The sequence below is a fragment of the Monodelphis domestica genome, chromosome 6 (genome assembly GCF_027887165.1).
Source record: "Monodelphis domestica isolate mMonDom1 chromosome 6, mMonDom1.pri, whole genome shotgun sequence".
Lineage (NCBI taxonomy): Eukaryota > Metazoa > Chordata > Mammalia > Didelphimorphia > Didelphidae > Monodelphis > Monodelphis domestica.
Window position 1 is genome coordinate 139,289,202 of NC_077232.1, and position 27,912 is coordinate 139,317,113.

The following is a 27,912-nucleotide window of genomic DNA, read 5'->3' on the forward strand; positions in this document are numbered from 1 at the left end:
CTACAAGTTGCTAATTATAAGAGAAATGCAATCAAAATAACTAAGGTTTTGCCTCACATACAACAAAATATCAGTGATGACAAAGGATGTTGGAGGGGCTAGCAGAAGGCAGGTATGCTAATACACTATTAAAGGGGTTATATATTAGAAAGTGATTTGGGATTATGCTGGAAAAGTGACTGAATTTTTCCTATTCTTTGCTGGAGATCTAACTGTTAGGCATATATATCAAGGAGGTCAAAAGCAAAAGGAAAGGACTGTAATACACTAAAATATTAAAGCAACATTTTTTTTTATGGTAGCTAAGAGCCAGAGACAAAGTAGATCATCAAACAGAGAATGATTAAACAAATCATAGTACTTAAATGTTAAGGAACACAAAGGTCTGATAAGAATAATGACTTACATAGACCATATAAGGAAGACTTATATGAACAGAATGAAGTAAGCAGTACCAGGAAAATAATAACTACAATGGCTATAAACATCTAAATGAAAAGAGCAAGAAAATTTGAATGCTGGCCCTGGAGAAGAGCTTGAGGAAAGGTAGCTTGTTCCCTTCCTTGCAGAGATGGATGTGAAATATTGGAAAAATTGGAATAAGATTTAATTGACAAGGTTATTGGTTTTGATGAACTGCATGTTTTCCTTTCTTTTTAAAATTTTTGGTTATAAGACAATTCGAAAGGACTCATGATGAAAAATACTATCCATTTGGAGAGAGAGAATTGATGAACTTTGAATACAGATTGAAGCATGTTTTAAACTTTCTTTACTTTTCTTGTTTTTTTTTGCAACATGGCTAATATGGAGATATATTTTATATGATTTTACATGCATAATTGCTGTATTGCTTGCCTTCTTGATGAATAGAGGAGGGGAAAGGAGGAAGAGAATTTGGAACTAAATTTTGTTTAAATTTATAAATCTTAAAATAATGATTTTAAAAATTTGTAAATAAAGTTTTGGTTACAAGGGATGGCTTCCTAGGTAGAAGTATGCATGTTTGTGCTTGAGTGCATGAGTATTGCATATATTCAGTAATGAAAGTGATTTAAAAATAAGCATCATTAATTTTAAAAAATTTAAAGCAAATCATGGACTTTATTATTCCATTTGTATCCTCAGTACTTAGCTTTACACAAAGAAAGTACTTAATAACTGCTTCATTCATTCATTCATTCATTCATATATAGTGGCTCATAGTGCCAGAGTTTTACATACTTTGATCTTCACAAGGATCTTTAAGGAATATCTTAAGGACTTTCTGTGGGCATAGCAATGTGTTAGGCACTGGAGGAGATAGAAAGTTTCAGTATGATATGGGAGAGTCTGACACCTAGTAAAAAATGACACTAATGTTACTGCTTGGTATCAAGTATTAGTAGAGACTAACATAATTACAATATACAATATTACATAATAAGTGCATTAGAGAATTACAGAATAAAGTACTATTTGAGGCAGAACTAATATTATTATTCCCATTTTATAGATGAGAAAACAGTTTCAAGAGGTTAAGTGAGTTGTCTAAAGTCACAGTAATATAAGAAGAGAAGCCATGATTTGAATAGTTTTCTGACTCCAGATCCATAGCTATTTTCACTCTACTTTGATCCTTATTCCTTTTCTCCTTGCTCTCCATGGTGTGGTAGCATGCCAAGGAGTAAGCAATGAAACCTGTAGAAGGTGGGAAGATGGCATCTGTCCTGCTCTCCCCTTGGTAGCCAATCGTGAGGATTATCTTCAACACAATCATACCTGTTGCTGCTCCCATCCTTTCTGCTTCTGACTGAGTGTGACCTCTCAGGATTCTGAGGTACCCACAGTAGTAACTGTGTAGGCATTATTGGGGAGGTCTGATCCATCTTCAGCATACCTACTCCCTGCTCTCCCCTCTACCCCCAAACACCTCACAGGTCCATTAGTACCCTCCCCCAACCCAGGCTCTGAATGCTTGAGTCAGGGATGTGGAAGGAAGAAACCTCATCTCTACTTTCATTTTGGGTGGGACAGAGTAAGTAGCACAATATCAGCAGACATGAATGGGTTGCAATATGGATCAGAGATCGCGTCGTCACATTTTCTTTACCTTCCCAACCTCCCCACCACTTCCAAACTTATCCGTTATCTATAGAGGGCACAATTTTTCATATAGATTTTTACAACTTCCATATTTTTTACTACTTATTTTCACTCATCAGACACATCCAGGCAATTGCCAAAAATCATCATCTCTACCTTTCTCTAGAATCCAGCTGTTCCCTTCCATTCCTAACTACCACCTTGGTTCACCTCTCACCTGGACTATTGCAATGGCCTCTTAATTGTTCTGATTCAAGAGCCTCCCCATTCCAGTTCACATATTCTCCATTCTTCTGCCAGAGTGATTTTCCTAAAGCTTAGATCTGACCATGTTACTCCCCTATTTACCAAACTCCAGTGACTCTTTTGCCTTTAGAGACAAATATAAATGCCTATCTGGCAAGTGAAGCTGTTCATCACTTAGCCCCTTGCTACCTTTCCAGGATCTTGCCTTTCCTTCCTTGCACTGTAGGGTCCAACCAAACTGCTTTCTGGATACCTTTCAAACATCCAAAAACACAAGGAAGGTATCTAAAAACAAATAGAAAATGACAGTATGGTGCTTTCTACTAAACAGAACAACACAAAGAAAGAAGAATGAATTTATTAAAAAAAATGTCCTGTTGAATTATACTCACAGACAATTCATATTTGTGTGGGTTTTTACCGTATATGGTGAATAGCTAGACTTAGAGAAGAAATATGACAACTGCTAAGAAAACTGTTCCATTAACTATCATTACCTATTATTTTCTGCATTGTGTATCTTTTAATTAAAAAGTATCTCAAAAAAGAAAATTATCTTAGTCTAGTTATATTGATCAAATTAACTGAATAATTATTAATGATTATTACTTCCAAGCCTTCCCTATCCCCAAAGATTGTCAGAAAATGGTGAAGCATATTCAATCACATTACTCTCACTAGAAAATAATTTTTATAATGTAATATGGGAGCCATATAACATAATATTTTAGAGAGAGAAAGAAGGGTTTATACCATTAATAAATGACATTTTAAAATATTTTTATCATTAAAATTTTGCTTTGTATATGCTTTAATATATATTATATATCAGTGCAATAATTCACACAAACATACACAATTTGGCAAATAAATATACATATTGGGGTACATAATTTATCTGAAAACATTTGAAGTGAATGATAAAAAAAAGGTTTGAAGACACTTGTTTATATAATAAAGATAAAATTACTTAGTTTGGCATTCAAGGCCTTCCATAATCTGGCCCACACCTATATCACTAATCCTATCTCCCAATGCTCCCCTATAAGAAATTTTTGTTTCAGTGTAAGTAGTATCCTTGAAGGGTGAATGGAAATGTTCCAAGGATTCTGATGGGGGCTTGTAGCAAGAAACCTTCCTCATCCATCTCTGGCCCTTGCTAAAATTCAATTTGTAGTAAACCTGTATAATGTGTTGGAAATATATAACATATAAATGTTTGTAATAACAGATCAAAATAATAATTGTTATTGGAGAAAACCTATCCTTCGCTGTTCTGTAGTATATGAGATATTCTGTACATGCCTGTTAATCTCTTGGAATTGCACTATATGTTCTATGGAATTCTTCATCTGCTGCAGTTAACACTGGAGCAGAGGGACACTTCTTTTTATAACAAAGGAAAGGATTTTTGAATTTAAAGCCAGATAGCATTAGCTTCAACAAACATAGGAGTTTTCCTACCTTGAAATACTTAAATCCCATTTGGAGAGGATAGATTTACATTCCAGATTCATTACTAATGGACTTCACACTCTATTCCCAGTAGAGGTGCCCTAGCATACCAACCTTTGTGTTCTTGGTGCTTGGAATGTACAACTTCTCCAGGAGCTACATTCTGCTAAGTGTTACTTCTATTTTGGGGATGTTTATCCTTTATATAGAAACCAGTTCCTTTGTCAAACTCAGTGATTACGTGAGTCATTTTTCTTTTTTTCTAAATAGCTTTGGGGAATTTTCTTTGTTATACTTTTTTTTCCATTATAATCATAGATATGTTGACTGGCTGAATGCAAATATCTTAGTGAGAATCTTAAGTTGTATATTCTCTATGAAGCAATGGTAAAATACATTTTGTTGGTGGGAAAGCAAATTTCATAAATGTTTTGCTTCTCTGCCAGTAGGGCCACTGGTATGCCTCTGTTAACTTTTGACTGCAGTCCTAGATTCCACAATGCATATTTTGAACGTGGGTGTGAACCTAGAAATCTGGGATGAATGGCAAATAGTATGAATGGTCCACAAATAATTCCCACCTAGGCAGTATCTGATTATTTCTATCCATGAGATGGCCATATAAAGCAAAGAGGATGGGCCCCATACTAGAACATTTTGTTCCTTCCTCCCTCAGTGATACAGAGAGCTGGAAATAGAGAAATCTGCCCCCAGTTTCCTGGTACAGAAAATGAAATTTTACATCTCCTTAACTCATTGATGACTTTCTCGTCATCTTTTAGGAGAGTGCTGGGAAGTGTCCTGTACATTCCAGAAGGCAGTAAGTAATCTCAGACCCTATTCCTAAGATTATGAGATTTGAAGTAGAACAGACACCATCCAGTGTGCAGTTCAACTCTTCAGTGTTGCTGATGAGGAAAGGAAGCCCATATAGGGCAAAATAATGTGTATGTGGGTGCATAGGTAATAAATAACAGGGCTGTAATTTGAAACCTAGTCCTTTGACTTCAAATTTAGGGCTAAGCTTTGACCTGGCTGGCCACAGGGCCAGCTGTCACTGCTCTTCTCTTTTGACCTGATGGTCCAGGGATTTCAGATATAGAATTTGGCATTAGAAACAAAAGTTAATCATGCTACATTCCTTCCCAGTCTCTTGGCATGATAACAAGAACTGCATAGTCCTATAGAAATGGATGTTTTTTGGATAAAAGAAAATTTCCCTGTGGATGAAGACAAATGGAGGAACTAAGATTTCTATAAAATGGGTTATTTGGGGGGCCACTGGGTAGTTCAGTGGATCAAGGGCCAGGCTTAAAGACAAGAGGTCCTGGGTTCAAATTTGACCTCAGACACTTCCTAGCTGTGTGACCCTGGGCAAATCATTGCCCCATTGCCTAGCCCTTACTGCTCTTCTGTTTTAGAACCAACACATAGTATTTATTCTAAGGCAGAAGACAAGTATTTAAAATAAATAAGTAAATAAAATGGTTTATGTCCTTCTGCTTCAGCACTAGAAGTAGAGGACTAGGCAAATTCAGCCCAACTGAAATTCAAACTGGACATGTCAGTTAATTATCTAACTTGCCCCAAGATCAGAACCTTTTCCATGTCTGTAGAACAGAAACAGTAGGTATCTTCTGATCTTTGCATATAGTAAGGCTTCTTTGGAATTCATATACTTGTAGGACGTGGAGAAAGGGTTAGATGTTTGCGACCGTATTGTGGGATCTTGTTCTATTGGATAAAAAGGGTAAAAAGGTGCAATTAAAAAGTGATCACGACATATTTACCAAAGAAATAGAACTCTCTCATTCACTAAACAGAACTCACAGTGATGGCTTTATTAATAATGGATTAATATTAGCTACTAATACAGCTTAAAATTCTGGAAGGTATTTATAGTATAACCAATGGGATTACCTCCTCCCCAACCAAAACATATTGGCAGCTTCCTGATAAGTTTCCAATAATGCATAAAGCATGAATTTATTCAGAGATGTCTGTCATCAGACTGCTTATGAGAAGGACATTCCATGCTCTTAGAGAAAAGACTTAGGCTATTGAAAGACTGAGAGAAAAAGGTACAGAAAATGTTTTGAAAGAAAAGACTTATTTCCACTTTTTCTTTTTACTTTCAATTTAGATATTACATTTTTTTAAAAGGAAAGGGAATAAGGCCTTCCAAAGTAGAAAAGATGAAATCTGTTTATAATGCAAACCAAAAAGAACTTTTGCCAGTCCTTTTTTGTGTGTGGAAAGGAAAAAATGTCTACCATTATGTTGCTATAGAAACCAACTTGGGTATGTGGGATGGGGGGGTGAGGGGGAGGAAACAAGGGTACATTATGGACCCATCCCCCATTTTTTGGTGTCAAAGGATCCTATTTGAAGTAAGTGTGGATTCTGTTGTCCAGGTGATCTTTCTAATGGAAAGAAATCTTGTAATTTAATTTCCAATCTGCCTCCCCTGGTACTTTGATCCTAAAGATCCTGGCTCAGTAGTTTAGCCCTGGACAGAAAGGCCAACTTAGCAGGTGACCTGCAGATTGCTTTACTCAAGTCCTCAAACCTTCTAAACATCTGCCTAATCTTCACTGTGTTCTACTGAGGCATGGGGAAATTAAACCTTTTGCTCAGCTTTACATGTGTAACTGCTCAGATATTCAGAGATTTCTTAGAAAATAAACACCCCTACCCTGCTTTCTCCTCTCTTAAGTCAGAGAATGTTTATGAACATTTGGTTCCTGGGTTTTTTTTTAATTCAATTAAAAAAACTAACATTACAAATGAACCCCCGCATTGGGAGAATGTTGCTTTTATATGTGATATTCTTTCCAACATTTAATGTGACATCATATCTCTACTTCCATTTCTTCTTTCCAAAACAACATATAGCAAATGAACACTGGACCAGTTATTTACTTTGGGAAGTCACCTAAAACAAGAAATTAGGCCTAGGCTGGCTATTTTTTGTGTGAGAAGCTATTGCAGACCAATACTACCTCCCCCTCCTCCCCCAGGAAGGCTTGGAGTGGAGTTTTGGAATGACTAGAACTTATAAAGCACAAGATATTTCATATCTATGATTTCACTTGACCCTTACAACAACATTGAAGTAAGTAGTGTGAGTATTATTATCTTTATTTAACAGATGGGCAAATTGAGGCACAGGGATGTTGAATTATACAGCTAGTGAAAGAGGCATAATTTGAACCTAAGTTTCTCCTGATCCCAAGTCCATTGTCAACATGAGTCAGAAGTAGGATTTTTATGAAGAAACTTCAAAAAGATAGCTTTCTGCCCAAACCAGCAATGTGGAAATGTTGCATAAGTCCAACTGAAAATAAAGAGGTTTGGAGAAAACATATGATAGTCTACAAATATTGAAAAGAAAATAATAAGAAAATAAAATAAATAGAAAATAAAAAATAAGAAAAAATAACAATAAACAAAATATTTTTTTAAAGAAAACATAAAAAAGTGAGCCTCATATAACATCTCATCTTAAATTTTGGGCTCCCAGAGCAAAAACATCAAGCCCCTTCCCTTTAACCTTTTAAAATGACAAATCGAACAGGTGTTCATCTCCTACAAGACTACTGTGGAGGTGGAGAGAGGGGTGACACCAAGGCTTAGGGAGGATTCCCTCCCACTGTGATGGGGAAAAGCAATTTACCCATCTGCCAGGGAATCCTCCTGATTCTAACTCTAGTGAGCTGGTCAGAGAGGACTCTGTTTGTAACTCCCTTGATTGCTATCAGTTCATGACAAAGCCCTTTCACTTCCATGGGAGCATGCTCCAGGGAGAGGGGCCAGTCATATCTTGCTCACTAATGTGTCCATAAATTTGTAAAGTTCACCACAGCCCTCACTCATCTACTGCTGAGCTCCACAGCCAAAACTGATTTCCATAGCTCACTTGTAGGGCTCCAGCTCTAAGGAAGACAAGGTGCAGGGAAAACTTTACATACAAAAGCCATGTAGAAAATTGGAAAGAGTTTCCTCTTCTCCTTCTCCCCTCCTCCTGGCCTCATTTTTGTCTCCCCATGAAAGACTTAAAACCAGCTTTGGGAGAGTTTTGCTTTTTTGCTGCATCTGGGACTGCTGGTTAACTTGACAAATGAAAACCCAATCTATATTCCCTTGTTCCCCAACACTGTATCTGAGTATACTGACTCACTTGGAGCATTTGGGGGTGATTCTGTTATTGATCTTGTTCATGAAAGGTATCCCAAGAAGGGCACACTCAAGGGGAGGGTCAGGGTACTCTGCCTATAGGCACCTGGGGAGGTATTTGTTATAGATTAGAGCAGGCTGCTCACTGTCTTTCTCTTTGTCCTGTGCCTGTTCTTTTCTGTATTCTTCCTTATACAGCTAGATGGATTGGGGGCTAAAATAAGAAGACTGTATTAAGCTTTGTGTTACAGACAGAAAAATCATGGGTTGATCCAATCTCTTAGTAATGGAAATGAAGTTCCAAGAAGTGAAGAAAGCTTAGGGTAAAACTCTCTTTGCAACCATTTGTTTGCTGGTAAACTTTTGATTAGTATTTGCAAGTGCAGATGAGCACACCCAGTAATTTAATGACTGTCTCAATACTTAAAAATTTTACAAAAGAAAAATAGGATGGAAAATGAGACTACAGATTTTTTAAAACTTAAAATTCATGTAGATCTCCCTTTCTTTTATGACAACAGTCTTGCCAAGTTTGAAGTTAAAGCAAAAAACCAGGCTTGATTTAAACCATAAAAAATGTGCTAAACATTAGTAATGCTCCTCTTTTTTTTTTCCACTTGAACTCAAATGTTGGCACTCATATAGTCCTAGTTCTTTCCCTTTAAAATGAGTTAAACTTTAGGATTTAAAGAAGCATGGTAAACTTTCTTTCTAAAAGGAATTTTTTTAGACAAATGAGCTACTGGAAATATTAGTTGTCCTATAAATAGCATTTCAAAATAATTGAAGAGTCCTCTAATACTCACTCAGAATGATCACTGTTTTGTCTGACTGTCATTTGGCAGAGGGAAGATGGGGCTATAGGGCTAATATTATGCAGGAGACAGTCTGGCATACTGGATAAAAAACAGGATTCAAAATCAGGAAGACTGGGGTATGAATCCCACTCCCAGACATAAGCTTAAATGCTATTGGAATCTGGGCAAGGTGCTCACTCTCTGTCCCTCACTTTTGGAGATAATTATAACACTTATTTCACAGTGTGGTCATGAAGTTCAAGTGAGATAAAGTAGGAAAAGTGCTTTGTAAACCTTATAGAGCTATCTTAATGGAAGCTATTAATCACTTGTATATACCACTTCTTAAACTAATAATCTACTATGCACATTCTAGGATACTCTGAAAATCTGAATATTTTATTGTCTTTTTTGCTAAGATTTGTTAAGTAACTCTCTTGTTTGTTGATTATCATATTGCCCATTATACTTGGTATGCCATAATGGCCATTTGAGGTTTTATTTCCTGTTATTTGCCTTGATGCGCTTTTCCTGGTTAATAAGCAAGAGGGTAGAACAGTGGAAAGGGCGTTGGTCCTGAAGTCAGTCAGAATACCTGTGTTCATGTTTAGTTTCTATCCCTTTCAAGCTACATGACTTAAAGCAAATCATTTGACCTCCTGAAGATCAGTCAGCTTCATCATCACAATCCTTGGACCATCTATCAAGCAAAGTTGTTGTGAAGATCAAGTAGAGATAATGTACATAAAGTGCTTTACAATCCTCAATATATTCTACTAATTAGAGCTCTTAGGATCTAACAATTGGATTACATGGACAGTTGTTTCAGTCTAGCCAAGAGGTCAAGTTCAGTAGAAAAACAAAAAGTTGGTATTCTCCAAAAGAACCATTTGTTGCTTAAAAAAAAAAGTAGTTATGCTTCAACAAAAATCTCTAATGTCACATCTTTCTTTTTTTTTTGTATGCTTAGCTGTTACACTTCCTGACCCATGTTACCCCAAGGATCCCTATCATTCACTGCAAATCTCTCCTTGACCATCTTTAGTTACACTTCCTATAATACACCATTTACCTCACAGGATTATTAAGAGTCAAGTTGTTTGTCAATTGTTTCCAACTAGATTCTGAACAGGCAGGTAGGTGGCAAAGTGGATAGACTTCCAGACCCGGAGTCAAGGAAACTCATCTTCCTGAGTGAAATCTGGCCTCAGACACTTATTAGCTGGGTGACTCTGGGTATGTCACTTAACCCTGTTTGCCTCAGCTTCCTCAGATACCCAGCAAAGTAGTTAAGGAAGGTGTTTTTGCCTCCATCTTATAGAAGCCTCAGAGAGTACAGGAATTTGTCTAAGGGAATATTACTAGAAAGCCACGGAGGTGGGAATCCATGTGGCTTTGATGATTCTAAGTTCAGCAGTCCCTCCATTATGAAGTGAGAACATTAATGTAGTGCTATGAATCCGACGCTGTAGAATACTGGTGAGGAAATTTCTTTGGAAGTCTTGTTGTTTCACCTCACAAATACATCCAAGGGGATGAGTCTTTCCTACCTTGTGCCTTGGAGTTGTCAACATTGTGGGTAACTAAATCAGCAAGAGATCAAGGTCAGGAGTACTGACTGGGAAAAGCCTTTGTTTGAGAGTGAGAGGACCCAGGGGGGAATTCCTCCTGCTCTGTCATGACTGGGTAAAATGAAGGTTTGGACCAGATGACCACTAGCATCCCTCCTGGCTCTTAGTCTAGAAAATGATGATCTCTTTCCCACAAGTAAAATAGCAGGTGGATTGGTCATATATTAGGGTGGAGTAATTAATATAGCATGTGGACAGCTCAAATGCTACAGAGATCCCCAAAAGATACTAAAGGAGTGAGAGGAATGTCTCCAATGTATTAGGAATATCTTCTACAGAGAATTTGTGGAAAGGAATGGAGAAGAATTTCACAGGTTAGAAATAATTTGTGATTTGTCTTGGTGGAAGCCATGAACTTCTAAAAGTCATGATGACCCTAATATTAATGACAAAGGGAAGGCTCTTGGGATTTCTGCCACTCTGTAGCTGTAACAGTAGCAGCAACACTAGTCATTTCCATGATTGTTCCATGTTGACAGTAGCACTATGTATTTACATCAGTGAGTACCAGTGCTCTATAAATATCTCCTGTCTTATTGTGCACATGTCTAACTAAATGGGTTATTTTGTTCACCCAAGAAAGCAAGATGCATTTTATTTTAACTTTATATGTCTCTTGGGCCCTAGATTAGTGTTCTGTAAACAGTAGGCACTTAAATTGTTGGTGAGTGAATGAGATGGTGAGGCAGGTCTGATTGTTTTATTTGTTATTTTTAATGACAGGACTCATAACTTTAAAGAAAAAAACTTCTAGATTTCCATGATTTTGCTTAAGCTTGAATGTCACATTATGGACAAAGTTAATTAGTGCAATCTATTTCAACTGTATCCCATCCATTATTTAAGGCATAAACAGAACACAAACGAATTTAAAACTAATCAGTGTAATCCCATCCCAAATGAGGGGGACAGAAGAGAGACAAAGGCATAAACCTACAGACCCAACCACGGCTTGGAAGGTGGAGATTCACCCACACAAAGACAGCGCTTTGACACAAAGAAAAGAGGAATTGATGTGGCTGAAAGGAAGGCGGCTGTTCTCCTCCCCCCCCCCCCCCCTTGCTGTAGCAAGGCTGAGCAGAGAATGAATAGTTTGGCAGAACTGCTCAGCAGCATGTACCTGCCCGTGAGTGAGGGCGTGCAGATGCATGAGAGAGAGAGTGCCCTACATGTGCAAGCGTTTCTGGAAGGGGGAGGGCACAGAGACAGCCTTTGTAAAAGGAAGCTGGCAGAGCATGCCCACGTTGGGTGGGCTGGAGAGGGGGCGGGGAGGGAGATAGCACATCCCGGCTTTCTGAGCTGGGTAGTCAACTTAACAGCGTCTCCCCCTATGCCCTACAGCCTGCTAGTCCACGGGCTCTCCTGCCCCTGGCCTCGCACCTCTGGCCCACCTGCGCCCACCACATCCCCCGTGGCTAGCCTTGCGGATGCCTAAGAGAGCAGAGTGTCCTTTTTCAGGTGTTCCAAGACACGCACATGTTGCTCACCTCCGGGAGTGGTGTGGCAGCAGGTCTAGGTTGCCCCACTTTTCCCAAGCCCCGGAAGCCTCAGCAGCCTCACGGGGCCCTGCACTGGTCTCGCCCCTTTCAGCAGGGGTTGGAGGCTGGGGAGAGGGGCGGAGGGGTGGGGAGAAGGGCGGAGGGGTTGCAGCCAACGGCTCAGGAGAGGGGGCGGAGACTCCCCGATGTCCGTTCCTGGATTGGCTCCGGGCGGCGAGGGGAGGGGCCAAACCAGCACAAAATAGCCTGCGCGCTGGGAGACAGCCGCCACAAACTCTGCCCCTAAGCTTGAGCTTTCGAGCAGCGTTTAGTGGCTACAATCTCTTGCAGAGCTTCGGGAGCTGTAGCTGCTTTTTGCTGCTGCCTCCGCCTCTGCCTCCGCCTCCGTGCTCTCTGAAACTACGGTGCGGCTGCTCATCTTCCCCCTTCCCCAGACCAGTCAGCCCCGCCCGCCTTGTCCAGTTCAGCCCTCGGCCGAGGCGATGCGCCTGATCCAGAACATGTGCACCATTGCGGAATACCCTACTCCCGGCAGCAGCGGCAGCGCCGCCGCCGCCTCCATCGACTGCTGTCTGAGCGCGGTGTCGGGCCGCCGCCTAGTCAAAATCGCTGTCGTAGGGGCTAGCGGAGTCGGCAAGACGGGTGAGTCCTGGGCCCGGACCCGCACCGGCTCTGCTCTTCCCCATCTCTGGGAGGGTCGGGTTGTTCTGTCTGGCCACTGGGTGATTTCCTCCTCCTCCTATTGTGATTTAGAGAAAGGGAGTAATAATAGTCCTTATTTATTACAAGGGTTGCAAAGCGCAGGAGGGATCTGGGAGCTCCTAGGGATCTCCACACCCTTGTTACCCCCGCCCCCCATCCCCACCTTCCGTAATCTTCTTTAATCTCTGATTTCCTCTTACCATGAAACCAGTCACTTGGGGGAAATGGTGAAGTTGCTTTTAAACATGTGGATTGCTACTTACCTGTTCAGACTTTGGTACACTCCTACCTAGAGGCAGAGGGCTGCTCTACGTGACCAGTCCGGCTCCCGAATAGAGTAATTGTTGTTTCCCCCTTCTCCCAGTGTGGTTCTGGTCAAAGATCCGGGCCAATGAGTGTAGAAATGGTATTTCACTTGGCTTCCTGCCGCCCATTCCCTGGGGAAGCTATTTGCTGAGGCTGGGCTCACAGCCCAGGTAGTGGGTCTCAGTTAGCCTGTCATTCATTCCAAGTGATAACTGGGTTTCCTTTTTCTTTTCTGACCTACAGCACTGGTGGTGCGATTCCTGACCAAACGATTCATTGGCGACTATGAAAGAAATGCAGGTAAGCATCTTTTAACAGCTCTTCTTTTTGGGGGAAATGCTGGATTTGGTGCCATTATTGGTATGGATTAAGTAAATCTTCAAAAAGAGCCAGTCTGTGAGCATCTTGTCATTTATGACTTCCAGCCTGTACAAAATTTTACTTCCCTCCCCCCACCCCATCCCTTCACCCTGCCATCTGACCTCATCCATTCTGGACTCATTCATCATTTTACTCCAAAAAGGATTCTTCTCCTTGGTATGTTTTAACTATTGGAACCTCAGTAGGAAGTACCCTTTGTACTTAGGCTCCCTCTCCAAAACACTCTAGCTAGAGTCATAAAAAAGATAGCCTGGTCCTACTCCCTGTATGTAGCCCTGGCTTTCAGATTTGACCTTTTAAACCAAAGACCAAAGCAAGTAGTTATGAACCTAAACCTATCTCTTTCACTAGTAGTGTCTAAAAAAAAATAAGTGGGACTTTGATCTTTTTTGGGGGCGGGGGGGGGGGCTAGACTGAATAATTATGAGTACACATTTTAAAATCCTTGTTATTAAGAACCAGAGTCGAGGAACACACACATATATTACATGTACTCATACACATATCCAGTATGCTACTGTGCTGTATTACAAGTTGATGAAAACCTTCAGAAACATATGAAGGGCCTATATGTAATTATTTAATATGCCAAGTAAACTATTAGCCACCATAAAATCAGTCAAAGCAAACTTGTAACTTGCTATTGTTTTGGCAATTGTTAAATTTTAAGTGTTTTCTTTAGTGGATGGTGTGGGTTGTACTTTTAACTATCTGACAACCTGTTTAGAGGTCAGATATGTTAAATGATAAATGTGTCAAGTAGTGATCCAAGACTGAAAAAACACCCACATTAGAAAGTACAGGGTGCAGGCAAAGAGCATTCCACTTGGTTTCTGAGGCCAAGTTCTTTGCCACATATTAACTCTGGCACCATGGGCTAGGCATAGTCTTGTCTCAGTTTCCTCATCTGTAAAACAAGGGGTTGTATTAAATGATGTCATGCCTCTGCCAACTCTAATGTTCTTGGATTTGATGAATTCCAGCAAGGAAACAGACTTGAGGAAATGCTTGTTCATATATAGAAATTTAGTTTGGGAAGAGGTCAGCCTCTCAAAACAAATGAGTTTCCTGTCATAAAAAAACAGACCCTATAAATATCATGTTGTATTCTTTTGTTAAATAATAGCAGATTGCTTTGCTTTTGGTATCAATGGACTTTTAGTTAAAATTAAAAACAAAAACCTTAGTAAGATTTCAAGTTACTGGAGCTTACTGGGGCAAATGGGTTTATTTTGTTTAGTTTTTTCCCCCTTTAATGCAGTGCTTTGAAAACCTTCTCAATTGTGGATAAATAACTTTTTTCTTTTCTTTTTCACTTGAATAGGTAATCTTTATACCCGGCAGGTCCAAATAGAGGGAGAAACACTGGCAATTCAGGTTCAAGATACACCAGGAGTTCAGGTGAGATCCTTATAGTTTCATAGACATTATCCATTTTACATCAAAGTGGCATTGTCCTTACTCTAGCTAGTGCTATGAAAGGAAAGGCTGTAAGCTAATGGAGCATTAAGAGAATCTCTTTAGCAACTGATCAGCCACAGCTCGAGGAATTCTGGGGTGTAGAAGTCTACTGTCTGAAATGGGGAAAAAAGGTTTATTCTTGTAACCAAAAACTTTAGTATTAAAAACCAAATGTGTGGTTATATTCACTCAGACTCAGAGTCAGTTTTATATTGTGGAAAGTTACTCTATGGACAAAAGAGCCATACTAGTGTTATAGTGTTTTTTTTCCCTTTCTCTCTCTCTCTCCCCCTTGAACTGGGCAGTTCTCCAGGTTTAAATGCTTCCAGCTCATATCTTCACTTCCCCAGACTTACTGTCTAGCCAGCTAATTTCCCATTTTGTGGAACTACAAAGTCTCTCTGCGTGTAGTACTATGCAGGTCAATTTTCCACTTGAGTGTAGTGAGCTGCAGGGTTATTTATTCCAACTTCATGCAGCTGGATCAACATATTCTTAAGGAAGCCAAAATGTGCGGGAATGTAATTTGTATTTATGATCCTCGATGGTGTGAGTCCAAAAGACTCTTCTGACTTAGACTTTAAGTTGACCAAACTGGGCTTTTTTTCTATCCCCATCAATTCATGACCTTTCTCGGTTTTAGATCCACGAACAAGGGTTGAGCTGCAATGAACAACTGAATAGATGTATTCGCTGGGCCGATGCTGTGGTGATTGTCTTCTCCATCATCGATTACAAGAGCTATGAGCTGATCAGCCAACTGCACCAGCATGTCCAGCAGCTACACCCGGGTGCCCGACTGCCAGTTGTCATTGTGGCCAACAAGGCAGATCTGCTCCATATCAAGCAGGTAGAGCCACAGCATGGACTGCAGCTGGCCAACATGCTGGGGTGCACATTTTATGAAGTGTCTGTCAGTGAGAATTACAATGATGTCTACAATGCCTTCCACGTCCTGTGCAAAGAAGTGAGTCACAAACAGCAGGTCGCTAGCACACCAGAGAAGAGGAGAACCTCTCTCATTCCTCGGCCAAAGTCTCCCAATATGCAGGATCTGAAGAGGAGGTTCAAGCAAGCCCTCTCTGCTAAAGTGAGGACTGTCACTTCAGTCTGAAAGCGAAACTTTTGAGAGAGATTTTTGGTCTTCCAAGGAAGTAGTCCCGAAGTTCCAATCTTGGAACGTTGAATTCTGCTACTGCAGGGTCTAAGGAAGGGCTGAAGCTGAGAGGCTGAGAGCTCCTTCTGAACTGCTGCAGAAAGGGAAGAGCCGTTCTCTTAGCAGGATGGAATCGATGAGCCTTGAATACGTTCATGAAGTCGTTCTAGCATGCCGCTGCCAGCAGGATAAATGCTATTCAGAAGGGTTGGACCTCTCTGAATCGGTGAAATAATACATGTCGTTTTCCCCTCATGGGGTAGGAGTGCTGTGGTGTTTGTCTACACATACCACCTTTGTAAAGAAACCAGTCGATTGTTGTTTTACAGGAAAAGTACGGACATCGTGATGTACAATGAGACTAGAAGAACTTTAGCAAAGCATTCACATGCTTCCCCCCCCCGCCCCAGCCCAGAAGAATGATGTTGCAATCACAGTTTAGGTTTCCAGGGCCAAAGCACAAAAAATTAATTTGCAAAATGCCATTCTAACTTAGAGGGCAACCAAATTCCTTCATGAATAAGGAACAAAATGCTTCCTACTAATAAATACTACTGTTGGGTTTCTGGGTCTAAATTTTCTGTAAGACAAACACATTCAATTGTAAGCATATACAAAAGGAAAAAAGAAAAAAAGTTACTTGATGCTTGCTTGAAATATGATGGGTGTGACTTGCTGGGCCCAAAGGATGCAGTGGTTGAGTCTAATGCTTCAGCCGTGGACACTTAGTAATTGTTAGTAACTGTCAGATTGTTTCCTTTTGTTTTGGCATCAGGTGCAGAAAAAACCCAACAAGTGGATATCATGTTATTTGATTATGATGCGATTTGTATAACAGCTCTTGGCAATGAAGTTGGGCTGCCTCCTAGGCTTGGCTGAGCCATGACTGGTGGCTAAATGCTAAGTGGAGTGAAAAGATGGGGGTGGGGGAGGTCAACTAGCCCCCCAAACTATACAGATGCACTTTAAAAAGCCACTTGTGCTTTTGCTTAAACTGTAATTAATTTATTTTATGTACAATAAAAAGTTCTTTGAGATAAGCAGACTTTTACCTTCAGTGCCTTTATTCCCAACATTACTCTTCCTTATTACAGATTCATTATTCAGCAAGGATAAGTGATAATTTGCTTGCCAGGTCACATACTAGAAAAGAGCACATCCTACTATTTTCCCTCTTGGTTCCCCAGGAAGACTTCAGGAAGGTGACAAATGTGTGGTTCTCCCTTTTAAGGTGCTAAGACAACATCTGCCCCACCAAAGGTATTAAGAAAGGGCTCAAGTCCATACCGAATCTCTACGGAGACCATATTTTTACTTCTCTTTGTAGTTTGGTCAATAGCCTGTAGCTACTTCTGGGGACGTTTCCACTCATACTTTGTCATTAGGTTTGAAAGTTAAAATATTCCAGGTCATTGTCTGTCCATCTTGGACAGAGTCTAGTACTATTTGAGGCTCTGCCTTTGGGGTGGTCATTCAGTGCTTTAGCAAAAACCATTGAGCCAGAAGAATAGTAGCTGACAGTGGAAAGTGGGTCACTCTTGGAATTAGGAAAACCTGAGTTCAAATTCTCCCTTTGACACATACCAGAAGTACATCCATGCTCATAATGAAAATAGTCAGGAGAGAGGTTGCTGGCATAGTGGATAGAGGGCCTGCCCTGGAATCAGAATGTTCTACACTAATTTCCTGGTACATGATTGATGGCAGTCTGTCCATCCTCAGTAACCAAGGAAAGTCCAATATCATAAATGACAAAGGAATTGCTAACCTGCACTGGTGGGATGACTTTCAAAACTGTTCCCTACACTGAAGAAATCCCAGGGCTGAATTCCTCCTACATTAAGAAAAGAAAAAATGAGCCATTTTCATTATACTTTAGGTCTGCTAAGACCTTGGGTTCCTATACAATGGCTGCCATACACTCATGACATGACTGGAGATGACATAGGCATTTCTTTGTGTATCTGCCCACTAGATCCCTTTCAAGCCTATCTGTAGGCTTAAGTTCTGTATCAAAATCGCCCCCCATTTCCAAAACACTAACAAGTATCATTAGCTATTTAAAAATTCCATTTTGGTCTCATCCATTTGATTTTGTGGATTCAAGATGCTTTAGCAGCAAGGGCTTAATAATCTTCACATGCTTAACTGCACAGTACCCTGACTAAACTATTGTGATTACAAAGGATAAAAAGGAGGTACTTTTAAGCACCAATTTCAGTTTTTATTTTGCGGAGTGCTGAGCAGTGTGCTAGGCTACAATTTGCTGGTGTTTCATTACTTCTCTCTCCCCACTCATTCTGAGTCTGATAAGAGCTGTGTTCTTTGATTCTCCCTAATTTTGAGAGTCATCTAAGGGGCAGAGAAGGGGAAAGAGATGGACCAGGAGACTATTTCCAGGATTTCCTGTCATTTCTCATTAGTCTCTATCTGGCATTAACTTTGAGCAGTCAATGGGAACCAAGGCACTATATGAGCATTAATTCCTATCTGTAAAATGGGGGGTGTGTACCTCATTTCCTCTTCCACTTCCTTTTCATTCTCTTTCCTTCCACTCTTTATTAGGGATCGGGGATATGATGTGGGGAAATGCTGCCGTTTTGGGGAAGTCACTTGGAGAGGCACTATAGAATACTTTAAAAGTGCCCTGTTTGGGTGGAGATTGACTTAAATCTCAGCTCTGACACTAGCTGTGTGACTATGGGAAAGTAACAAAACCTTTCTAGGCCTCGGTTTCCTCTTTTTTAAAAAAGGGAAACTAATACTTGCAATACTAAGAACAAGGTTGCTGTTGGGACTCCCCTGACTAGCTTTCTTCATGCCTTTTCACTTGTATTTTCTCAAACTGAAGCAAGCTCACATTTGTTGCTGCCTGTTTTTAGCCTCTTGTTGATCCTGGGTCTGCCTGGTTAGTGGTTGTAACATCTGCTGTTTTCATTAGAAGGCTGCTCACTTCCATTCCCAGATCACTAATAAAGACATGGAAGCCGAGGAAGCCAAGTATCCCCTTCTGAGAAGTTGTACCAGACAGCTTGCCTTAGAACCGGATATGTGTCTGTCTTGATGTCTGGGTTTTGAATTTTCCACTCTTCTTCAAATCAAAAACACTCATCACACAATGAAATGTGCATAGTGCCTCGCACCGTGCCAAGATGGGTAGTGTATCCCTGCCTTCTGGGAACTTCTTAGCCAAAGCATTTATGGAGCTGCTAAGTGTGGGAGACAGCCTTTAGAATCTATGGAGGTGCTTAGAAACAATGCCACTCTTTTGGTCAAAAAATGTCTTTTTCTTCTTATGTAGACAATAAAGTATTTTCCAGGTCTAATAATTGGGTTTGTGGGTAAATCCATCTAAAAATGAAAATAATTGACTCTGTGTTCCAGTCTCTTTGACTTTTGGGGTACTTGGGGGAACAGCAGGCTGACTTTAATCTTCAGGAAACCCAAGAAAGAAGATGTTTTTTTTCCCCCAACAAGGGGAGCCTAAGCAGACATTTTATTTCAGGTTCTCCATCAAAAAGGTTCTATTTAACCCAACCAATATTAATTCTTTAATAAGCGCTAAGTTCTGTACTGGGTGCAGGGAACACAAATATAAAAAATGAAGGCATCTCTGTCCTTGAGGAGCTCATTTTCTTATAGGGAAATACAACGGGCACAGAGAAGAGGAGAACACCAGGCAGAAAGTGATGGAGGCTGACAAAGAATCCCAAGTGCACTGGGGTAATTTGATATGGGAAGGGAATGCATCAAGCTGGGGGGTGGCTGTGTGTAATGTGGGGTAATGTAACAGAGGGCTAAAAAGGCAGGATGGGGCTAGGGTATGAAGGGCCTTACAGAAGGTTTTTAGGCAGGGGAATGACACAAAGAATCACAGACTCTCAGAATTGTAAAAGATCACATAGGGTTTTTAGTTCAGCCCCTAAACAAGAATTCCTTCACTAGGTGGTGATTCAGTCACTGATCATTTCCACTCCCTCCTAAAGCAGCCCATTCCACTCTTGGACAGCTCTTGATGTTAGAATGTTTTTCTTTAAATAAAGTTTAAATTTGTCTCTTTGCATGCCCCCTCATTTTTCCTACTTCTACCCTGTGTGGCCAAGCAGAATATTGAGTCCCTCTCCACTGAAGAGAGCTATTGCATCTTCCTAGGTCCTCTTTTATTCAGGCAAAACACTCTCAGTTCCTTCACTTGACCATCAAATGGTACAAAAATCCCTCCTCTAGAAACTCAGCAATAGTCTTCCTTAAACGTTGCACCCAGAATGAACCCAATTCTACATTATAGCATGTGACCTGGGTAGAGTAAGGCGGAACTCTCATTCCCCTAGGTTTGGATGCCATGTCTCCCTTAAATGCTTCATTAGCTTTTTTGGTTGCCATTATCACACTGTTGATTCCTACTTTGAGCTTGTAGTTCACTGAAACACTCAGATCTTTTTCAGATAAACTGCTGCTTGGCCATGACTTCCTCATCTTGAACATTCAAAATGGATTTTTGGGGTCAAATTTATGTTTTTTAGGAAGATTAATTTGAAAGTGGAGTGGAAGTTATGCTCAAGGATGGATGGCTATATAAATGAATAAACACACCCATGATAGCCAGCTAGCTAGATAGGTAGGGTAGAGAGCTAGCTAGCTAGCTAGCTGGATGGATGGATAATTATATATATGTACATATATATATGTATATATATATATGGTAATTTTTTAATCAAAGGGGAGAAAGCGTTTGTTACATGTGATTATTTGTTGACAGAATTTTCTGTAACCAGCTTAATAAAATATTTGATGCAGAAAGAGAAATGGATGTTTCTTTTTCTTTTTAATAGCTAAGGAGCTCTTTTCCACAACAGAAATACTGCCTGGTTCCATGATCCATAGTGACTCTGGTGCAGCTTTGTTGATCGGGTTACAAAGTACTTTGAAGTGTTTTGCAGAACATTCAGCTGTTTGCAGAGAAGTGTGTTGTTGCCAAGCATTTGGGAATACTGAATTTAATGGTTGTGAAGTTTTTATTTGGCAATATTTGTTTATAAAAAGTGTGTGTGTGTGTGTGTTTAATGGGTGTGTTCTGTGTGCACTGGGAAGAGGATTGAATCTACTTTGCCACATATCTTTCCATCAGCTTTAGCCAGCAGTCAATCAGGGAGTGTCCACTGGAGACAGAACTGAAGAAAACATCCAAAGCAAACCATGCTGGCTCATTTCATGTGGTGGAAACTCCCATTATTAGAAGAGGTCGGCCTTACTGAGGAAGAGACAGATTGGACTAGGGCAACCATTGTATGTTTGGGGAAATCTTCAGCAGCAGCACTCCTTCCACTTTCCATCACACATGACTCCTCTGAATCACAGAGGACTTAGGGAGAGGTCTCTCTACCAACACCCCAATGCCAGATTGAGGAGGCCTTGACCAAGAATGACTCAAAAAAGGCAACCCTACAGTCCCTGAGAAACTACTTTTACTCAGCCAGAGGAAGCCTGAACTCCTCAAGAGAGTCAGACCTACATGGAGATGTTTCTAAAAAGCAGTCCCAGGTGGAGGAGGGCTCAACTATTAGGAGAACCAACAGGCAGAAACAAATTCTTTAATATTACTAGGTTCTGCCTCTATACATAAAAGGAGTGTTAGCTTCTGTCTAGCCACAGAGCAGTAAGATTCTTTGGATCCTTCAATTTAACTTGTATATCTTCAGGTTATTCAGTAGGCATCTTGTCTTTCCATAAATGTTTGACTGTTGTCTCTCCCATGAGAATAGCTCCTTGAGGGAAGGGGCTGTTTTTTACCTGTTAAATTTTTATGTGGTTGGACTTGAATATTATATTTGTGGTTGTCAGGGATTTAATTTCTAAATCCCAAAATGAATTACTAAAGTAGAATATAAATTCATGGTAGTTTTATTTACAATAGAGGGAAGATATTAAGGAATGAGAGAGAGAGAGAGAGAGAGAGAGAGAGAGAGAGAGAGAGAGAGAGAGAGAGAGAGAGAGAGAGAGAGAGAGAGAGAGAAACCCCGGCTTCCTCTGAGCTAGGTAGAAATTCTAAGGCCCTATTCAGGGAAAAGGAGTCTCCAGACAATGGGCCTTTCTCAGAAGTTCACACCTTCAGAAAGGCAGGGAAACTAAGTCAGCCTTTATACTCCATGCTACACACCATGGTGAGTATAAAAGGAAAGCAGTATGAGGTCTCCTGCATGAGCTCCTCCAGGGTTAAGTTCCACAGCCAAGTCCAAGTGTCTGTCTTCCCAGTCTCTCCTCAAGTGTCTGTCTTCTAGTCTGATACCAAGTGACTGATTTAAGACTCTCCTCTGAGTAACTCTTCTTCACTCTTGATTCAACTTCGAATCAGAGAAAATCTATATCTCCTGGCCTCTGTGTTTCTCTATTTAAAGATCTTTTTCTCTTGTATCACCCCCCCTAAATTTTATTTATACCAATCACAGCAACGCTTCTCTTCAGGGCTGCCCATTCATTCACATGTGGGTCACAGACCTCCTACTCAATGCATGAAATGGGTGTTCACACCTTTTTGTGGTTATACCTTTTTTTGGTTATATCACACCTTTAGATTTGGTTATATCACACACACTACTTTTTTTGTAGATTAAAATGGGTAGATCTACTTCAAATACTGAGTTAACACATTTGGGGATTAAAATCTAAAATTAGACTGGGGATTACAATTTAATCTTCACAATCAAGGAAGAGTTAAGTACCTTCATTGTTACAATAAGGAGATAATCCAATCTTCACATACCTTTGAACCTTAAAACAATATCGTAGGTATTTAAAAGTCTATAATTCAACATTTTCCATAATGTGGTGCTTGCTGGTACTGAGTCTGCTTCAAGACTAAACTTTCAACCCAAATAGAGCCCTGAAGGAACAAATATATTTTACTTTATTCACCTGATGCTTTGCCTTCTTTGAAACTCCTTTCTATTTCCCCAACTATTCAACCAACAAGCTTTTATTGTGACAATTGTGTACATAGTACCTGGTACTAGGTGCTGAAGATAGGAATATAAAGGTAGTCCCTGACCTCAAGGAAAGTATTTTCTCCCAGGAGAAATAGAATAAATTCACAGGTAAGTTACTACACAATGGATAATGGCAGCTAGGTGGCTCATTAGGTAGAATGCCAGGCCTGGAGATGGGAGATCCTGGGTTCATTTCTGACTGCAGATATTTCCTAGCTCTGGGACCACAGGTGAGTCACTTAGCTCCCATTGCCTAGTCCTTACTGCTCTTCTACTTTGGAATCAATACTCAGGGTTAAAAAGTACAAAATAGATAAAAAATAAATAAAAATTGATTTTGGGTGGGAACATTAAAAAATGGGGAATCAGAGAAGGACTTTAAAGGAGGTGGCACTTGAATTGAACCTTAAAGGAAGCCTGTTGTAGCTGGGATGTTTAGTTCTGACTCTTTGTGACCCTATTTGGAGTTTTCTTGGCAGAGATACTGGAGTGGTTTGCCATTTCCTTCTCCAGCTTATTTTGCAGATAAGGAAAATGAGGCAAACAGGGTGAAGTGACTTGCCCAGGGTCACAGAGCTAGTCTCTGAGGCCAGATTTAAATTCAAGAGGATGGGTCTTCCTGACTCAAGACTTGGCACTCTATTCATTATGCTACCTAGAGGCCCAAAGGGAATAAGGAGTTTACTCAGGTTGGGGGGTGGGGTGAGGAGAGAGTATTCTAGGCATGAGGGATAGTCTGATCAAAGGTAAAGGAAGTAGAAGATAGAATTAGGGATAGCAAGTAGGATGATTAGAACATAGAGAATGTGTGGTGGGGGATAATATGTAATCAGAGCAGGGGTTCCTCATCTGAGCCAGTAGAGAGATTTCAGGTGGATATAAGTCAAATGGCCAAAAAAAAAAAAAGAGTTCTTTGAGCATCCCAAATACTCTTTGGATGTTTTAGAACATCTTTGTAATAAATCACATTAGTGATTTAAAGAAGTCCAAAGGTTTTATAAGACTGCCACAAATATTCATGACACACTAAAGGTTTAGAATTCCTGGATCAATTGGCATCAGATTATGAAAGGCTTCAAGAGCTGAATAGAGAGAGAGGAGTTTATATTTTATTCTGAGGCTTTTGATCAGGAAGTGGCACAATGACTACACTTTAGGAATATTAATTTGGCAGCTGTGTAGGGAAAAGATAAGAGAGGGGAGAGAATTGAGGCTGGGAGGACAACTAGGAATCTATGGCACTAGTCTAGGCAAGAAGGACCTAACCTAGGTTAGTGGCTCTTTGAGTGGAGAAGAGAGAATAAATGCCAAGTTTATGAGGAAGCAGAACAAGACTCAATAATGGATCAGAATATGGACTCAGAATGAGAGAGAAGAGTCTTAGGCTGCAAATCTGGATGACTGGAAGATTGGTGATACCTTCAACACTAAGAGCAGAGTTAGGAGGACAGATTGGTTTATGAAGAAAAATAATGAGTTTGACTTTGGTCATCCAGTGGAGATGGCCAGTAGAAAGACAGAGGTATATAGTTCTAGAGTTGAGCAAAGGACTGATATGCAAATTGGAATTCATCTTCACAGGGATGATATTAGAATCCATGGAGGCTGATGAGATCAATGAAAGAGTATAAAAAAATCTGCCAATGATTTGCTCATTTAAAGGAGACAGAGATAGGTAGAAAGAAAACTGTGGCAGATAAATTTCACAAAAACCTTAGGGAGGAGATAGCCTCCAGAAGGAGGGGCTGGACAAATGTCAAATGTCACAGAGATAAAAAGGAATGAGGATTGAGAAAAAGCTACTGGATTTTGTAACAAAGATCAGTAGTGATATTGATTACAGAGTTTTCCATAGTGGGTTGAGGAGGGAGGTAGTATCATAAGGGACTAAGGAGTGAGAGAGGAGAAAGTAGAATGAAGGAGTATAGTTTCTTCTAGAAATTTAGCTATTGGAAGAAGGAGAGCTATGACTTGAGAGAAGGGTGGGGTGAAGTGAAGGTTTTTGGGGAAAATTTGTCAGAGATAGGGGCATTTTTTTAATAGGCAGCAAGAAAGGAGCCAGTGGATGAGGAGAGGTTTAAAATTAGGGGGACAGGATACAATTGAAGAGGTAGATTGCTAGAGAATAGAAGCAGATAAAGAATCAAGGGCAAAAATTGAGGGATTGCCATTGGCAAGAAGAAGGGTCTCTGAGACTAGAGCAAAAGGGGAAGGGAATGGGGCACGATGTCAATGCAATTTGATTATGGAATTGTGGTGAAGATGGAGCTCACTATTAATGATGTTGAATTTCTCAATAATATACTAAAATGAGGTCCAAAGGATGTAAGAAAAGAGGGAGAGTAAAAAAAGGTTTGGGTATAGGCACTATGGAGAGTAGGATGGTTAATCAAGGAAGAGTTAAAGGATTGACTTGTAGCAGAAAGGACCCTGGGAAATTGGATAACATGCCTTTAGGATGACCCTCTTCAGCATAGACTTTTTCCAGACTCATCCAGTAGCTTTCAAAAGGGAAGGAAGAAGGCAGACAGAGGCGATGACAAATCAAGGGTATGATCATCCTTGTGTCTGGTTCCTATGGAGTAAAAGGAACAGAGGAGGCTGACAACTTGAGGAGCAAGGATATCTGAAGGAATTTCACCATGTCCATGAGAGTCCTCAAATACAAGGACTGAGGTTTGGATGACAGAGCAACTGTGAGCCAGGCATTGAAATCCTTGAGGTAAGAGGAAGATGATGCTGGAAGAGAACAGCCACCAAGGTGTGGAGGATGGTAGGACAAGAGCCTGGGAACAAAAAGCAGTCTGTTCCCCATAGGACACATCATTAGTTAATCAATATTGGCATTATTTAAAGGGAGTGTGGCTTATGGGTAAGGAGGACCTACGTTTAGGCTGTGACTCATTTAGACAACTCCCCAGTACTTTTCTACTAAGTAACCTGTTACGACCTTGGAGAGGAATTCCTTATTTTGAGAAAAGTCACAGATCCCTTTAATATTACTACACTAGGTCATTTGGAGCATTTAAAAAGAAGTACTAATGGAATCAGATACAAATATAGGAAGTTCTGTATTCAAATTATGTCTAAGTAAAGTATGTAATAGGAGCTTAAATTGTGTTTTTGAAAAAATTTGAACTGAAATCAGTAGGCTGCTATGTGAATGGGACTTCTGAAAACTGGAGGTTTAGGGCTTATAGGGAAATGATTTCTCACTTCCTCCCTCATTTTCAGGACAGAGTTACTCTCAGAGACAGCAGAGCCATCACTGCAGAGCCACATCCAACAGGATGTGAGTGTGCTTATTAGAAGTGAGGAGATGCACAAAGTATGTTGAGGATTATTATAATGATGGAGTAGTACTTGTTACATAAGTCTTACTCTTTTTAGAGATGCTCCTGACACATAGTGAGGGCTTTATAAATACTTTACCTATCACCAACCTACTCAAGTTAATCTGAACACTGACATGGCAAACTGTCGTCAGATTCGTCCTATGGATCAATGGCATGGGAGCCTCAACTTCTTTCACCAAAAATTCACGATGACTTAAAAAGCTCTGGGGTTGTTTGGGGATGACTCACCAGACTTCTGGCTCTCCCAAGGAAGGAAAAATAGTTCTTATCTTTGCAAATTCTTGTGTTCTGATTTATTACTGTCAGTAGCTGCCTAACTCCCCACCTCCTCACTCTCCTGCTCAGGTGAGGTGAGTTTGCTTGTCTCCACCTGTACCACACTTGGAGGCCAGTTCTGACTTTAAACTGAAAGCACAGAAAGCAGTTGGCATTTTACCAAGTTCCATTCTTCCTGCTGGCACCCTATGCCTTTTATTACCCAGACTTGCCATTGCTGATCTCTCTCTGCCTAGGTGGCTCTCCCTCTTGAGGGCTACTCCATTGGCTGATTCCTGGCTTCTGATTCCTACTCTCTGTTAGCACCCTAAATCAGATAAGGATTGGAGAAGGCAGCACTGATGTGGGACCTAGTTTCAAAACCTGGCTCTGCTAATGACTATCTTTGTGATTTAGGGCAAGTCATTTTCCTCTCTGGGTCTCAGTCTCTTTGGCTTAAAATGAAGGGGCTCAACTATGGGATCTCTGAAGCATCTTTTAACCCTAGAATGCCCTGCTCATTCATTGGCTCATATGCCTAGCTTCTTGTCTTGAGTCCCATGCTTTGCTTGCCACCCCTGGATGGGTGCTGATGCTATCCATAGAATTATATCTGTATCTAGACATAGATATGTCTCTGGAGCTCTTTGGAATCACACAGTTTGTCATCACTACCTTGGAGGCTTCTTCTAAGGAAAGCATTTTGAAAACCTTAAAGAATCATACAAATACGAATGATGATGATACGAATGGTGCAATTAAGTGCTTTTTTTCTAGATTATAAACTCCTTGATAGAAGCCACAATGTTGGTTTTTATATATTTGTATTCTCAATGCCTTACATACATAGTGTTGCTAGGTAGATGTTCTATTCAAATTACGTATAATATTGTATTATTCTACTTGGAATTCTCAGTTTTTTTGGTCTCAGGATCCATTGATTCTTTTAAGAATTATTGATGATTGGGGACAGCAGTAAATTTTAAGACAGGAGTCCTGGGTTCAAATCTGGCCTCTGACATTTCCTAGCTATGTGACCCTGGGAAAGTCACTTAATCCTCATTGCTTAGTCCTTACTGCTCTTCTGCCTTGGAATCAATATATATACAGTACTGATTCTAAGATGAAAGGTAAGGGTTTAAAAAAAGAATTATTGAGGACTTCCCCTGAAAAAGCTTTTAAAAAGTAAGTTATAATTATTGATATTTACATGTTAGAAATTAAAACATATAAGTATTATTATAAAAATAGTTTTTACCTCCACTCTCCAAAACAGTCTTGGGAGATCCACAGGGGTCCCTGAACCACACTTTGAAAACAGCAGTCCTAGTGTAATAATTAAAATAGTGAGAGCCATAAACTGTGGCAGTTAAAAGAGTTGGGGTCATAAACTGTAGTGTGTTAAAATGGTGAAAGATATAAA

General features: G+C 40.2%; 1 protein-coding gene and 1 non-coding gene across 2 annotated transcripts; both read left to right on the plus strand.

Annotated features, from left to right (window-relative positions):
- The first annotated feature begins 12,141 nt into the window (after nt 1-12,141).
- RASL11B (RAS like family 11 member B) lies at nt 12,142-16,940 on the plus strand. The gene is made up of 4 exons (XM_001363934.5): nt 12,142-12,531; nt 13,141-13,197; nt 14,603-14,679; nt 15,383-16,940. Exons 1-4 carry the CDS (start codon nt 12,372-12,374, stop codon nt 15,851-15,853), a joined length of 765 nt encoding a protein of 254 aa, XP_001363971.1. The 5' UTR covers nt 12,142-12,371; the 3' UTR covers nt 15,854-16,940.
- On the plus strand, nt 12,153-12,207 carry MIR12364 (microRNA mir-12364). The gene has a single exon (NR_162927.1). It is a non-coding gene; the product is annotated as a microRNA mir-12364 (primary transcript).
- Nucleotides 16,941-27,912: the final 10,972 nt, after the last annotated feature.

Coding starts and splice junctions, on each gene's coding strand:
- RASL11B (XM_001363934.5), top strand. CDS start 12,372: ATGCGCCTGATCCAGAACATGTGCACCATTGCGGAATACCCTACTCCC. Junction 12,532..13,140: donor TAGCGGAGTCGGCAAGACGG/GTGAGTCCTGGG, acceptor TCTGACCTACAG/CACTGGTGGTGCGATTCCTG. Junction 13,198..14,602: donor CGACTATGAAAGAAATGCAG/GTAAGCATCTTT, acceptor TCACTTGAATAG/GTAATCTTTATACCCGGCAG.